The sequence below is a fragment of the Falco punctatus genome (assembly GCF_963210335.1).
Source record: "Falco punctatus genome assembly, chromosome: 2".
Classification (NCBI taxonomy): Eukaryota; Metazoa; Chordata; class Aves; order Falconiformes; family Falconidae; genus Falco; species Falco punctatus.
Window position 1 is genome coordinate 57,352,637 of NC_137581.1, and position 16,115 is coordinate 57,368,751.

Here is a 16,115-nt window from a genome sequence, read left to right on the forward strand (position 1 = left end):
GTTTTTATTTTGGTTTTGTTTTTTTTACCTTGTCAAGAGAATTGCTCTTGTCACTGTGTCTTTCTGGGAGACTGTTTCCCGAGTCTGTACTTATAAGAGAGCCTCTTGAGTCAGCATTCCTCACGCTATTAATATTTGGAGTTGATGTGGTGTAGGGGGAAGCTAAAAAAACCCAAAACAATGTAAAAGTCTCCAACAATACATACACTGAAAAAAGTCACTCTATAGTTTAGTCAGACTTCTAAAACCACCATATATGTATATATTTTTTAAAGGAGGCAAAGAGCTAATTCCATTCAGTTACTTTCAATGAAGACAAACTTATCCTAGAGGTTCAGCAAAGTATATCTTTATGTACATACACACAGACTTTTGTACAACTACAAACACACATGCATAAAAACAGATGTAGCAATACATATACACACTTACATGAAGAAGCATGTATATTTAAGAAGCTCACCTTCCCCATTTTTCATCTTTCTTTTTTTATTATTTTTTTTTAAATTGAGTAATTGACAACTAATTACACCAGACAAAAAACAAACAGAAAACCACATTAAAGCGACAGACAGAAGGATGCCCACATGTGTGCACAAGCAGCACCTCCACTTAGAGGTGGTCTCTAACATCATGTACAAAATGGTAAATTATGGCTTTCTGGCTATAAGTGACTAAGGCTAGTTTTGTCTCCTATTCCTCTGCATCAAGACAAGAACTATCATCTTTGACGGGGGGAAAAGCATCTTTCTCCAGGAAATAGCTTTAGATTCAAATAGAAAAGCAAGATCAAAAAGATCCCAAAATAAAGATTTCATGTAGACTGTGAACAATGACTCATGATGAAGAGCTGATTGCATGAGGGTTCTGTTAATGAAAGTAGCAGTAACATTCACGTATATATGCAGAAAGCAACCAAAATTTGACACAGAACAATAAATTCTCGTAACAAATGAAAAAAGGAAACAGGCTCCTTTTAAAATTATTTTACTATTTTTTAAGTGCTTACCAATGCCAGAGATAACACCAAATAGATCTTTAGGAAGATTGTTATCCAATGTGTTTCCTGACTTTTGTGGTGTTACTAGCTGACTTGCAGTTGGCAAATTAAGCGCATCATCCTTTGCACTCTGGAAAAGAGGAAAAAGTGATTACTGTTTTCCAACATTATGGACTTAGTGAACATGACATATAAAAATATAGCTCTAGATGATAAAGTATATTTCTTTCTTAAATTTTAATTTCTATTAAATATGGTCAAAAGCACAGAATGAGATGTTCAGGTACTTGCACAAGCTTGGAATAGCCTAAAATATAAATTATCTTATGAATTATTAAAGAAAATTAATACTAGATTCAATTATGAACACTATAAACCAGATATTTCCAAGAACTCAAACTACTATTCCAAACACATAAGCATTTCTCTTGGAAGGTTATCATGAATTAATTTCTTAATACCAAATGGAACATAGCAAGATACGGACAAAAATAAAATACATTAATAATTAAATCTTAGATTCAATAACTGTATGCAACTATACTATATCAATATACACCTTCACAAACTGCATTTGAATTCATTCTCCTGTAGCCCTGTTATACTACAGCTGTTCCAAAATCACACTCCTTTAAGGTTAAAAATTATTCCTTAATTTCTAGAAAATTAATCTCTTTTTTGGTGGTCCATTTATTCCATTTATTTCAGTGTTGGACTGAATTGAAAAATAAGATTTTTTAAGAAGCAGCAATCTACTACCAATATACAATCTTTTCTGCTGAACAACAACAGTAACTACTGAAATTGTTGGGATTTTAGCAAACATAACTAATTCTCTATGTGTTAGATGACGGGGGAGAATCCTCCTGCATAAAAATGAAGCATGTGCAAGTGCCTCCCAGTGCCAGGATCTACAAGAATGGAGGCAAAATGTTCATGCAAACTGACAGACAGACTAAAGAGAAGTGTAACTTTTGAGTAAAAAACAGACAGAATTTAATGAAACCCCCTCTCACAGAAACTGCATCAAGACTAAGTAATAGATATAAATGGAAGGCCATTAAATTGCAGAAACAACAGATTAATTTTAGTTTCAAATAAACTGAAGGAACAGTGTTTTTCACTGCTCTTCTTCAAACCCTTAAAAAGATGCAGTGTGTTCAATCCTGTGTGGTCTATAGTTTGTACTGAAATATAGGTGCATGCACTGGAGATACAGAAAAAGCAAGATGTTAATGGCAGTATAATCATATGGCATTAAAATAATGCTGTGGTAATAAGGCTGCGTGGCCTAGCATTCTCCAAAAATCTTCAGACGATCAGTAAGGGCACTGTAACCTGTATGTAGGACCAAACTAACCAATTACCACGTTAGACATAACTTAGCTTGGTAAGAGAAACTGCAGCCAAAACCAATAAATTACAATAAAGATAATTTAGAGTATCAAATAGAAATGTCACTCACATTGCTGGAAGGGTTAACGGGAAACGGAGACACATCTTTAACATTGATTCGCTGAACATTTTCTATGAGCAGTCCAAAGAGTGGCAAATACATAGTGGCTATTCTTGCCTGATGGCTCTAGAGTATAAACAGATTATTAATAAATTACAGATTTAATTTTAAATCACCAATTATTTTTTTTAAGCTATTCACTCCTTAATTACAAAAAAAGAATATTTAATAAATATTTGTCAAGCCAGAGCCTACATTCATACCATCCCTATATTTCATTCTAATTCACAGGTCAGTAAATTTTATTTACTGTTTTAATAAAATGCAGAAAACCCCCTAAATTAATGTGACTTTTGCTAAGACTTAACCAATTAAATTAATATGATGATGGCTTGTAAATTAACGACATCTTCCATTAAAATTTTATGGCTTCTCCACAGCAGAGCTGACGTTAAAAAAAAAAAAAAAAAAAGTCAGCAAAATTAAAAATCACTCAAAATTTGCTACCATGACTTGTAGCTTGCTTATACTCATTTTACAAATAATAGATGACAGGATAGCAGCCAAATATTAAGTGCTAATGTTTAATGAAAATAAGAGATTTAAAAACATTTGTAAAAATCCGATTACTTTACAAACAGCAGTTAGATTATACTGTGCTGAAATGTAAAAACATGTAATTATGTTAAAAGGTGCTTTGTGCTTTCACTTTGTAAAATCTGAGATTTTCAGATTGATTTTGGTATAATTTTCATACATATTTTCATCACAGTCTGAACAGGAATAGCATTGCTACAAATTAACAAGTTGTTTTGTGAAAGAGAAAAACTTCTTGTATGTGTGCACACTTACTCTATTATTTTGTACTACTAGTATAGCAACATACTTACCCTGGAAGCATATCTATCATCAAAAGAATGCTTTATCATCAAATTCTTGAGCACGCTAATAGCAATCTGCCGCACATCTCTGAACTCTTGTAATGCATTGCCCACCTCCCTGAGAAGCAGTCCAACTAAGAAGTGATTTTTACAGAACTCATCAGTTAATGAATAGTCCAGGTGAAGGTCTGGAAGTAAAGTACAAGTTCTATGTAAGTTCTATGATGTATTTATATATATCATGTATAATCATAGTTACTCGTATATCCCTAGCTCAATTTACTGCATAACAATGCATTTATTAAACAATTATGATGTATATTCAAGCAATAGAAGCTGAAGAAATCAAAATACATTATTTTAAAAAAATAATTAAATACTGTCCAATATTCAAAAGTGTTCCTATTCAATTTACCTGGACCAGCATCTCATAGCTCCAAATTCAAATTTTAAATCTATATACAGGTACTGGAAACACAGAGTGCACAAAGGCTGCACATATTCTACCTTTCAGGAACTTAGTTATATGGCAGAGTTTAATAGTTAGTCTGTGGTTCAGTCCCAGGTTAGCAAATACGAAGGACTGCAAGCAAAACATGGATTAAGAAGCTTTAGATTTTTGTACTGCAGTTTTAAGTTCCTTTTTCATTATCTTACCCCTGTATCTATTATGAATATAGACTATAGAGCCTCCTAACAACTGTGATCTTGGTTAACTGATGTTCTCTAAGAAAATAATCCCAAAAATTTGCAGTGTGTAGTAAGTGTAATTAACAGACTGCATTTGCAACACATACGTCCAAATTAAGCCATTTCTTCTCAATATATCAGAACACAATAATATTTAAACAAGATAACTTAAATTGATCTATGGAAATTAAACCTGTATTGTAATACAGTAGGCAATTTCCTGCTACAATTACACAAGACTTTTCAAGAAATATTTATATAATTGGTGTTAATTCCAACAGAATTGAAGTCAAAGAACATTTCATTTGAAATTTCTTCTTAAACCACCGCCATGCAAATTTATTTCATAAAGTATTCCTAGCAGTAACTAACTGTAAATCTATACTAAGCCTCATGTAGATATTATATAGACACATACACACACAAAACCCAGGCACATCTGACAGAGTAAAGTCAAACTGCTCCCCCCTTTAGAAGTAATTTTTGTGCAATAAAATAATGCAGTTCATTTATGTACTGAATATATGACAGCTTAAGAGAAACTTTAGTTTGAAGACCTTATTTATTAGAATGCATATATGTTTAACCTTATAGATGAGCAGGTGTTCAAGAGTTGCTCGTATTCACTGTTATTGTTCCATACAGTAATCGGATACAGATGCTACTTTCTAAGCACTTTCATTTTTCAAAGAGCTCTTTCAGTAAGGGAATCCATTAAGTCAGAAAGAAACATACATAAGACAGCACAAGCACAGACATTCTACAGGCATTCTTGCCACTCACTTAAGAGCCAGCCGCATCACACAAGGTCTCTTTTGCTTGAGACAGCAAAACAGAGTCAGAAACACTCCCGATAAAGTTTTCTTTCCTGGCTGAACTCCTAGTTCAGCAGGGAGCAGCATTTTACATGGTTCTTTACTGTGTAAGCAGAAACAGTATTTTCTCTAGTTTTGCTTTTAGGATCCCCTAAACCAACAACTCACAGTCTTTTTCTATGGAAATATTTACGCAATGTTGTTATCCAAGACGCTCCTGAAGGCTGAAAAAGCCAAAGACAGAAACAAGTTCTATGCAGCTCCAGCTCTTAGTTCCAAATCTTGTTCTACCACCTTGATGAAAGTGTTGGTTAGTTATACTCAAATTTACTAAGCCAGCAGAGTCTACTGAATAAATATTTAAGAAAAAAAATAACCTTATCTACAAAAATATGTTAGGCAGGTTTTCTTATTGCTTATAAAAGCACCTTCCTCGCCTCTGCTTATTGATGCCTGCTATAGTTCAATGCCTGGAAGAAATTAGTAATATCTTTACAGCCACAAATGCAATAGCTAACATACTATTTGTTTTGGCACAAGGCTAGATGTACCAGGATTCCAGGTGGGTGGAACAGGACATTCATGACTGAGCTCCAGTGTCAAAAAAAAAATTATGCACATGAGGTAGAAGCAAGAACAAGCTACAAAAAGAGGAATACAGAAGCACCAATCAAGTACACAGGGACAGCACCAGGAAAGCCAAAAATCAGCTACAGCTGCAGCTGGTAATGGACATCAATGGCTACAGGAACAGCTTCAACACATCAGTATTAAAGGTCTAAACAAAGAAAACAAGGGATATTTGCTGAATAGGGACAGCGATTTAGAGACAGTGGACTTGGGTAAGGCTGTAATACTCCATGCCTTTGTTACCTTATCCTTCACTGCCATGGTTTCCAAGCCTTAAGAGTCTAGAGACTGTGACAAAGAATTACCAGCAGTGGACTAGGACCAGATCAGGGATCTCCTGAGACACCTCCAGTCATGCAAATCCACAGCACCGGATGAGATGCTGAGAAAGTTAGGTGATGTCATTGAAGACCACTCACTATCACCTTTAAGCCATGGTGATTAGGGGTCTCCCATAACTGGGACCTCACAATGCCCGAAGGTAGACATTGCGCACATCTGCAAAAAAGGGCAAGATAATTCAGGGAACTACAGACCTCACTTTGGTCCTTGGAAGAGTCATAGAGCAAGTCCTCTTGGAAGCCATTTTTCAACAAGTGAAGGAGAAGAGTGAGAATGGGCAGGATAGATTTACCCAGGGTAAACCATACTTGACTAGCTTGTCTTTTACAATCAACTCACTAGATCTGTGAATAAGGGGAGAATAGCAGATGTCCACATGGTCATTGTATCCAAAGTGGGACATTACAGTCTAGGTCAATAGATACCTAAATGTGCAAAAGAACTAGATGGATCATTGGGCTCAAAAGTTGGTGTTTCATGGCTTGTACCGTACCTGCAGACCAGCTACAAGAGGAGTTTCCCAAGGTCTATCCTACTTAATGCTGCTTCATCAATGACCTGAAAGAGGATATGGAGTGCACCCTCATCAAGTTTGCGGACAGGGTACAGTCCACATCCTCAAGAGCAGCGCTGCATTTCAGAAGAATCTAGGTTCTACAGGGATGGGTCAACAGAAGTGCAATGAATTCAACAAAGACAAATGCAAAATTCTGCACCTGGGATGGGCAAACTTCCTGCAATGGTATCAGCTGTGGAATGACTAGCTTAAGAGCAGCTCTGCTGAAACACACCTATGGGTCCAGGTGGACAGTAGCTTCAACAGGAGTTAGCATGACACCCTGACAACATTGAAGGCTAATAGCATACTGGGCTGTATCAACAGGATCATAGCCAGAAGTGTTTATTTCCCTTTGCTTGGCATTTGTTAGACATATCTATAATACTGCGTGTAGTATTTGGGTCTTCTAGTACAAAAAGGATCTTAACTTGAGTGAGTACAGTGAAAGACCACCAAGGTAGTTAGAGGGCTGGAGCATGTACCCTATCAGGAGAAACTGAGGGAACTGAGCTTGTTCCATCTGGATGAGGGAACGCCTGATGTGACCTGAGCAGAAGCCTGGACTACAGACCTAAATAAGTCCCTTTTAACCTGAATGGGCATATGAAAAAAGTAAAAAGTATACCAAGCCTCACACTGCACATCTGTCTACAGGAGTGTTGCAGGCTTCTGTAGCTAGCGAATTAAAAGCTAACTCATGAAAAAAAACCAAACTTAATAATCATAGCAGGAAAGGGAGGCAGAGTTGAGGATGTAGTTTACCGTATGTTTCAATGACTTTGGATAGATTACTCTACTACCTAAACTATTCCTTTTAAGATTAAATGAAAGGATTACCACTTCAGGCTTTCATTTAATAATTTTGAGGTTTCCAACATCTCATGGACCTGAAGTTACACAGTCTACACGTCTAATAATAAAAAGGTGACATCTAAGAAATAGAACATATTCTTCTTTGGAAGAACTTACCTTGGTATCTCTGCACTCTGCCTTTTCCAAATGGCATCGGTAGATTCAAAGGTATGTAGTGCTCATGATTACAGACTACACGGAGAAATTCAAATTTGAATTCAAAAAGAGTCTGCAAAGTAAAAGTATAAATTAAATAACCATGCAGTGATCTGAATAACACATTAAAAACAGCTTTCTAAGACAAAAGGGTGATTTCTCTCAGTCTTGCAGTATGAGGGATATAGACCTGTCAAAGTTCCATATGCCAGTATATGGTAATTCCAGCATAATTAATACTTGTCAACTGGATATAGTTTTATTTACCGTTCCCATTGTCCAAAGTTATTTGAGTTTACTAACGTATTATGTACTTATGTAAGAAAAGTTTAGACCCACAAAAGAAATTCTTTGGATATCTGGTACATGTTTTCACCACTATAGTAAACGTACAGAAACTTATCAGATACCAATTCCAACTTCAGCCTCTCTCACATTCATGCTTAAAATTTCTGCTTATGGTTGCTCCCCCACCCCTACCACTTTCACAATACAGACGCTCTAGCATGGTAAAGTTGAATGTGAAGATGGGAATCAAAATATGAAGAAGATTAGATGAAAAAAAAAACAACAAAGCCACCACCACAAATGCTCTAGCCACAGCACAGTGACTTCTAACGTAACTGCGAAGAAGTCTGAACACTTAATGCAGGATTCTATCCACACGCATCAAGAAGATGCAACTCCTAAAAATAGTTTGTTTAAAAATACTGAGTACCTTTGGATCTCCTGGGGCAAAGCCGCTAATGTAGTTATTGATTTGCTTGAAAACAAAGCCTCTATCCATAAAAGTAAAACATCTCTGGGGAAAACAAGCAAAAACAAGATAGAATTGATTTAGTCACAGTGCTCAGTAGTTTTATTTCTATATTTAATAAGTTTATTTTCCAGACATAGTATTTCAGTTTGAATGTAAAACCCAATAAAACAAGCAAATTAAATGTATGTATACACATACGAATACCAAATTTTCCCCTTAGAGTGTAGAATGTAAACAAATTGCAAATAAAAAGCAGTTGAAGAACTCTGCCTTTACAGAAATAAAAATGGCATGCCACTAGCAGCTTTACCTATCACTATTTCTCATCTTTTCTTCTCCCTACTGGATCTTACTGACTGAAAAAGGAAAGACACTGAAAGTCTGTTTACATAAAATGCAGGCAAATAAAACACTACTCATTGTATGAAGCTTTTGTAGGATTAGAAGGTAGCTTAGATTATATATGTAAAGAAAAAAGAAAAATCAAAATAGATTTTGGATGAAATATAAATTCATTTTAAAAAATATCACTTTTGAACAGATGGCTTCTTGATTACAAAAGATGCAAATTATACATCAATGCATTTTCACTTGGACATAAAATTATATTTAAAAAACATTATGCATATCCAGTTTTATGTGAGTTGGCTTTAATATTCTTTAAAATCCACGAGAAGCAGCGTTATTAAAATATTGAGCCCAAGTCGCTTGTGTACCTACTTTTATAAAGGCAGCAAGGCTATGGTTTGCATTTTTTGAAGCCTCTGGATTGTCTCTGTACTTCTGAGTGATGTGTGGCATTAGCATATTAACAACTGTTTCAACTGCATGATGAAAGGAAGCAGAAAATCTCTGGTTTCGCAACAGCTGGAAACAAATTCAGATAAAATATTTAATATGATTTGTAACGCTGAAGTGTATCAGAAAATTTACTTTAGAGAAGATACAAATAATCTGACAGGGAGAGGAAAGACAAAGATATTTTCATATTTTCTCATTTGTCATTTAAAATCAACATTTTCTTTAAATTCAAGATTTTCCTGAACTTTCTAGACTGAAGGGTGAAAAGCATTTGGTTAAAAGAAATTATAACAACATGTGCTAGCATCTGTTATTAACATTCAAGCAAGGCAGTCTGATGACAAAACACACAGGTATGAAAGTTCATAAGTGTAACGCATAACTACTTTTCTATACTACAATAAACTTGATGACAGAAGCTAGGGGTAAAAGAGAATCCTTTACCTATCTTCCTTTCCAAAGCAGATACCAGCTGGTTCACATATAGTAACTGCATTATCAGACTCACCTTACAGTCTTAAAAAGACAGTTTTTGCTGTTGTGCAACTATCTCTTTAATAAGTCCTTTACCTTTTGCTGTTGTCCGAGTTCTCATCCATACTTTTCTTTCTCTGGTTTGTCAGCAACTTCAAATCTCAGCTCTTCCAGACTTCAGAATCTTACTCCCCATGTTTCTCAGTTTCCACAATCAGAACTGTTTTCCCTTGCTTTTAGGTAGTAGTTGCCAATTACCTTAAAAGATTTCCTGTACATTCACAACCGCCTCCTTTCCACTCACCATCTTTATTACCTTTATCAATGATTTTGCACATTCTGACTAGTATGGGTCAGTAAGTTCTCTTCAGCTTTTTGGCACTAGAGAGTCTCTTTTACTTCTATACATCTTACAATCTTTAATAAAGATTCTGTCTTTTGTCTGATGGGACTTCATGACAAGTGGTTGAAGGCTGAAAAAGTTGACATTAACAAAAACTGTTCAACTGTATAGTCATTTTGTCTTTTCAAACTGAAAACTGAAATCAAAACATCCAAGAGCTCCAAATACTTTATCTAAATAGTTTTTTGAACTACATGGAATGCAAAATTCCTAAGCAGATCAAACCATTGTCAAGGCCCTACATGTAACTGTGATTACACAATTTTGCTCCCTTTGGGTTTGAACTGTGGCCCAAAGTCTCTAGTTTTGTTTTTAATCAATATTTTAAAAAATAGATATTAAGGTTGAAAAAGATCCTTGTCTAAATATCAACAGCACACATTAACGAAATAACAATTAAAAATTAAAAGTTCTGTTTGTGGGTATGCCAGTCAGTGTCCTGTGATATTCTTGTAAGCTCAGTCTTTGCTGGACAGTAATTAAATATTTTTTAAAATACTACGAAATTCTTGCTATAGAAATATTTTGCTGCACCCAGAAATGCATCTTTTTATCAGATCTCATAAGTACGAAATATCTGAATGCATATTTAATTTATTACTTTACCCAGTAATACAAAAAACCCAATTTATTTGATATTTAATGGGCTTGTAAATCAAGAAGTGATGTTTGCATGTATCCTCATTCCTGGACAAGAGGCGAGTTCTGCTCCTTTTTCTTTCGTGTCACAGGGAAGATGACAATGAGGTTAGTTCTAAAAGTAGAACTGTCTTTTTTAACATGAAATTTGGAGACAACAACAAATATCTGTCATAAAAAGTCACTCCAGTAGTTTATAAGCTATGAACCCTACTTCATGTTATTGCTGGGGAAGAATAAGAAAGAACAGCAGTTCAAGGTGACACACAGCAAAGTACCAGAATCTAAAAGGTGCATGTTAAGATAATTTATTTCCTTTGTACAACTGAACAGTTCAGATTTGAGGGTTGCTTTTGCAGATGCTATTAAAACTAAACAAAATGTGAACCTGAAATGAGTGGTGTTCCTACACAGGTATACCTCACATGCTGCAACACTCTATTGAATGGGGTATCAATAGAAACCAGACAGGTACATTCCAGTATCAAGCTTAGGGGTTTGGGGGTGGGCTGGTTTTTTTTTTGGTTTCAGGTAGAATTACTGCATGCTTCTATACCTGTAGGTCCTAACAACAAATGTGGCAACATTTTGGTAGTTTCAATGCTGCTTAAGAAAATCTCTGCATGAACAGAGCTTACCTAAATAATTTTGCATGATAGAAAGATTACCTAAAAAGACATTTTCAGAATTTATGATCATATAACCCCATGTAACAGACAAAATTTGATGTAACTAGTTGATGTAAAACATCACTGAAAGGTCATAATTCCTAGACCAATCTTCAGCAATATAAACATACACTGAATTGGCTCCTGTCTACATCTTTTGGGTGCATTTTACTGAAAACCCCAACCTTGCTTAAAAAAACCATAGAAACTGATCTCAGAAGATCACAGCTTTTACAGCATGTTATTTATAGCATAGCATAAATTACAAAAGGAACTGCTCAGTATTTCAAGTACACCAAACCTGAAGCCATTAGATCTCAGCTACTGGCTGTTATTACTAAAAAAAGAAAATAATCAGTGCCTTCTCTCACAGTTACTTAGGTCACTTAGACATCAAAGAGAGAAAGCTTTTTCCGAATAAGAGTAATGGTTATGCCTGCTCCAACTCACTCCATAACACCAGGTAATCAAATCTGTCTCAGGCATGTGTAACTGACACACTGTTCCTTTATCAACTTTGTTTTCCCTAAAATGAAAGTCATGTTAAATTGAATTTGTTCCTCAGATGTACACGCTGGTGCTTTACAAATATGATTTATTATTAGGATTACACGAGTCAGTAAAGACACATTAGCTTTGAGTAAATGAGTCAGTATAGCACTTGTGGAGGAAAAAAATAGTAATAAGAAAACATAAAAAGATAGGAAGAACTAGTAGTAATGTGAATGCTCATCAATGGTAGTATACCATACTGTACAAGAGATCATAAGAGAGAGGATACCAAAACCATGGACACTGGCAGAGTCATTCTGAGAAGTAAATTACATTTGGGTTTTTTGTTTGTTTACACAGATTCCTGCTTTAGAAAAAGATTACATTCTACTGTACTTATTTTATCCACCATCTGATCTCAATTTAAAAATGTAATCCCTGTTGTAAGGAAGTTGTAACTAAATTAAGGAAATGGGTTTGCATGGCAGCAAGTTAGTGGTTTCTCTGAAGTTTTTTTTAAAGCAATAAGATGTTTCCAAACTTGTGAGGACTTCTGTAAGTTTGTTAAGATCAGGAAAAATTACATAAACTTTGTTTAGCCAAGCAAAACCAGCATGCCATTGTTTTTTGGAGTATCACCTAGCAATTTCAATATAAAACTTCCTCAAGCTATAAAAGTTTCACACACACACTATGTTTTGAAAACCTTGCACAGATGCACCACATTCTGTAATTAGAAAAACTGCATCCTTCTCTCAGAGCTGAATACTGCAAAATAAAAAGTACTATCAGGTAAGTACTGAAACCAACGATTTTTTTTTCAGGTTTTTTCAATATAATTTTTTATAAAATTTTAATTCCATTCCAGAAGTCTCTAGAAAAATTCAGCTTTAAATGAGAAGTAGTGTTTTCTAAGACTATACTTCCATTTCAGCTGAATTCATTAAATGAATACAATTAATTTCACTGATTATAAGCAGCTCAAAATAGTGGGGTGGAATAAGAAACACTGCATTCGCAGAGTGAAGCATGAACTCCTTCCTCAAGGAATAACAAACCAATAATGGAAATTTAAGTTTAAAGGTCCAGTTATTTCAACAGATACTATGAAACAGAAAAAAGTGAAGAGCAGAAGAAAGTCTATCTAAATATTTTTCTTACTTCGGTTTGAATTAATGGTATTACTATTGATTAGTGGTAGAAAAAGTTGTCTTTCTGCTAGAAATTTTGAGGAATTCTCAAACAGCTGGTAAGTTAAAATGAGTAAGAAGTTTGACATTTTAAATGCAAAAGGATGCACTGGACTACATAGACAGCAAACCTTTTGCCTGTATACACACATTCTAAAACCCCCTAAATGAACAGCTGTCACACTTCCCTAGACAGTTTAAGAATTCAGTGATAAAAACTTGCCTTTTTCCACGCTTCAGAAGGTACTTAAATCTGTAGTACTAGTACCATGTAAATAGTCGATTTCCCTCCCATCCCCTTAAACTAAAGGCCTATTTCTAGATTAAACAGACTACAAATAGCAGGTAAACATTTATGTCCATACATCAGAGTGCATAAGGTTGTTTTTGTCAAAACGTCTTCCCTGACAAGTATCTAACCTCCTTCTTTAAAAAAATCTGCCAATAAAGGTTCCAGAATTTCCAGAACCACTGCTCCAACTAAAAGCTGAGATTTTATTAAAAACAAAATTATTTCACCTTTTCTTTTTAGAAACAGAAAGGAGATCACAGCCATCTTCATATTTTAAATTGAGACAACTCTTTTTTCTTATATAAAACCACAACACAGCAGCTAGCGTCTCATGATGCTACCAGCAAAAATTTGAGGTCCTCTTCAAATGCAAATTATGTATCAGTAATTTGTGCTAAAATGAATCCAGCTGAATACAGTATGAAGGCAGATTTTTTATCTACTACTAGATAACAGTCAGTCTGGTGATATGATTTAATTCTCGTAACTAAAAGTAAACCAGAAAAAAAACATTTTCATTCTGTATTAGTATTCTAAGAAAAAGTGATGGAGACTAGGATTTGGACATCAAACACATTACTTTTAGAGAATATCTAATGATGAAAAAAATTGTTTGACCAATTACCATATGGAGTTCATATGCTTCTTAAATGAAAAATGAATCAGTAGCATCTTTAAAGATTAAGTCTATTGAAATAGACAAAGTCCGGACCCATTGAACAGGGACTCAAACTTGCTGATCATACCACAGCAGAACAGTATTAGGTGTAGCACTAAAGCTTTTTTTACTGATCATTCTGCAATTGTTTTTTCCCCTGTGTACTGCAGACTTCCAGTTACGCTCTAAATACACAGTGAGAATACTGACAAAGATTTCAGAACAACCTGGTACGTTACTCAGCTGGGACTATTTTGTATACTTGAAACTTTACATTCAATACTTTTTTTAATACAGAAGTAAACAAACTAAAAAGCTGTCATCAATGTAAGAAAAATACCATTTACAGGACAAGCTTGTAGAAAAATGCCTGTTTCTAAAATACTCTCCTTCCAACAGAGGAAATAACATAGAATTAAATATTGATACTTCTTATTGTATACAGAAGGACTGTAAACTGCATGATTTGCTGTTCTTAGTCATTTTATATCACAGCTACTGTATTGCTCAGGAAAAAGCCACAGATTTTGGGGTAGTACTTACACTAAAGTCCACAGTATTATCTATTGCTTCCAGCTTCATTGTGCCATAAGTATTAATAAATCTTACTAGAGAGTCTGATGATTTACACAAATTGCTCTACTGTATAGATTTTAAAGGGTTTCTATCCTTTTATAATAATGTTAAGTCTAGCCCTGTAGCTTTTTCCATCCAATATTTCAACTGATTTCTCCTGCTGCTTTGCTCTTTCCCTCACTTTCTTACAAATAAAGTTATTATATAGAAATCATAACCATGTATATATAAAACTTTCTTCTAATATGGAATAAAAATATGTGAATGGAGAAACAAGAGCCTATACAAATTCTCTTTAGAATATTTTTTTTGCAGAAGTTGACATACCTTCACTTTAGAGTTTTCTATCAAATGCTGAGCCATTGATTTTATCAGAACGTCAAAGAAAAACCATGAATACTGCAGAGAAAAGAAAACATCTTGTAAAATTGCCACATGCATTCAACAACTATTTCAATACACTTAGTTCCTACTCTCAGTTATGACCAGATAAGAACATGAAGTAAAAAGCACAGTTCAACATATACCTTAAGTAGCTTGTTGCTTGTAAGAAAGTCAGCAGATGGCTTTAAAATTGTCGTCATTGACTTTGTCAATTCTTCATGTACTGTCTTATATTCAGAAGCAACATAGGGTTCAGCTTTATAAGCATACTTGGGGAGGAAAATCAGAATAAAACATGAAACTATGACATAATATGAAACAATTAAAATTGAACAGATACAACTGAATTTAAATATGCTTTTTTTAGAGAAATAAAAAAACCCCACATTTAATTTACCTTTACCTACCTTGACATAAGATCTCAGGTAGCTATCCAAGCCTTCTTCATGACACTGAGCAACAATATGGATAATGACTCTAAACAGAAGTCAGAAACCAAGTAAGCCTACAAAGCAAGCTATGATTGCAATAGCACAAACGCTACTCAGTTACAGATTTACGTGATAACCCAGTCATCACCTAATCTCTATGAAGCACTTCAAATTCTTTACCTTGTCACGTTGACTGCAACTTCCTCTTGAGTTGCTCTGGTGAGAACTCTAAACAACTGGTTTAGAACAGTTGGCAGGAAAGCTATCATCACATGGCCTTCCATAGCATGAAGGCTCTAGAAGAAAGCAGTAATACTGTGAGAAACAATGGCATTTAAACCACAAGTTCTAAACCGATAAAACTTACTGCAAGTCTTTTTCCAAAAATACACACTGCTTGCACTATTTGGTGTTAACTACCTGACATACTGCATAGAAAGCAATTGAGAATAGTTTCCAACATAAATATTTGGTAAATGTTTTCTACATTAAGGTAAATTAGGGGTAAAAATTAGGTTTTATTAAAAGCATTTTAAAGTAGTTATTCATACTTCCCTTGAAATGCATACTAGGTCATGTTTCAATGCAAAGGCTATCTGTGTACGCCACAGCAAGCTGACGCTGACACTCTGGTATACTTTGTTATTTCATCCACCAATGCAGACACTTAGCAAACAGAAATTCCACAAAAACATACAGGTTGCTTACCTGTGGTAAATGCAATACTAGTTACTGCAAAACAATAAACTAATACATTAAAAAACAGAATGAACTAAAATCCTTAACTACCTAATGCTGGAAATCGGAGTCAGCGAATTACTAACCATTCAGCTTCTTCATGATATGCCTTTGCATTCCATCACAAACAAAAGATATTACAGACATAACCACCCTGACATAAAAGGCAGTGTATGGCATTTCATCCTACATTGTTTCATGCCACAAAATTCCCTCGAGTTATAGAGT

At 34.7% G+C, this 16,115-nt stretch overlaps 1 protein-coding gene across 13 annotated transcripts in view; it reads right to left on the reverse strand.

Moving 5' to 3' along the window:
- The window catches only part of DOCK9 (dedicator of cytokinesis 9), a 142,948-nt gene that overhangs the window by 39,004 nt on the left and 87,829 nt on the right, over positions 1–16,115 (reverse strand). For all 13 annotated transcript variants that reach the window (XM_080376275.1, XM_080376273.1, XM_080376269.1 and 10 more), the window contains exons 24-34: positions 15,330–15,445; positions 15,126–15,195; positions 14,862–14,987; positions 14,662–14,733; positions 8,862–9,008; positions 8,100–8,183; positions 7,343–7,454; positions 3,347–3,525; positions 2,466–2,582; positions 1,010–1,130; positions 29–162 (exon numbers count right to left, since the gene is read on the reverse strand). In XM_080376275.1, coding sequence (XP_080232401.1) covers positions 29–162; positions 1,010–1,130; positions 2,466–2,582; positions 3,347–3,525; positions 7,343–7,454; positions 8,100–8,183; positions 8,862–9,008; positions 14,662–14,733; positions 14,862–14,987; positions 15,126–15,195; positions 15,330–15,445 — 1,278 coding nt within the window. The remainder of the gene's footprint in view (positions 1–28; positions 163–1,009; positions 1,131–2,465; positions 2,583–3,346; positions 3,526–7,342; positions 7,455–8,099; positions 8,184–8,861; positions 9,009–14,661; positions 14,734–14,861; positions 14,988–15,125; positions 15,196–15,329; positions 15,446–16,115) is intronic.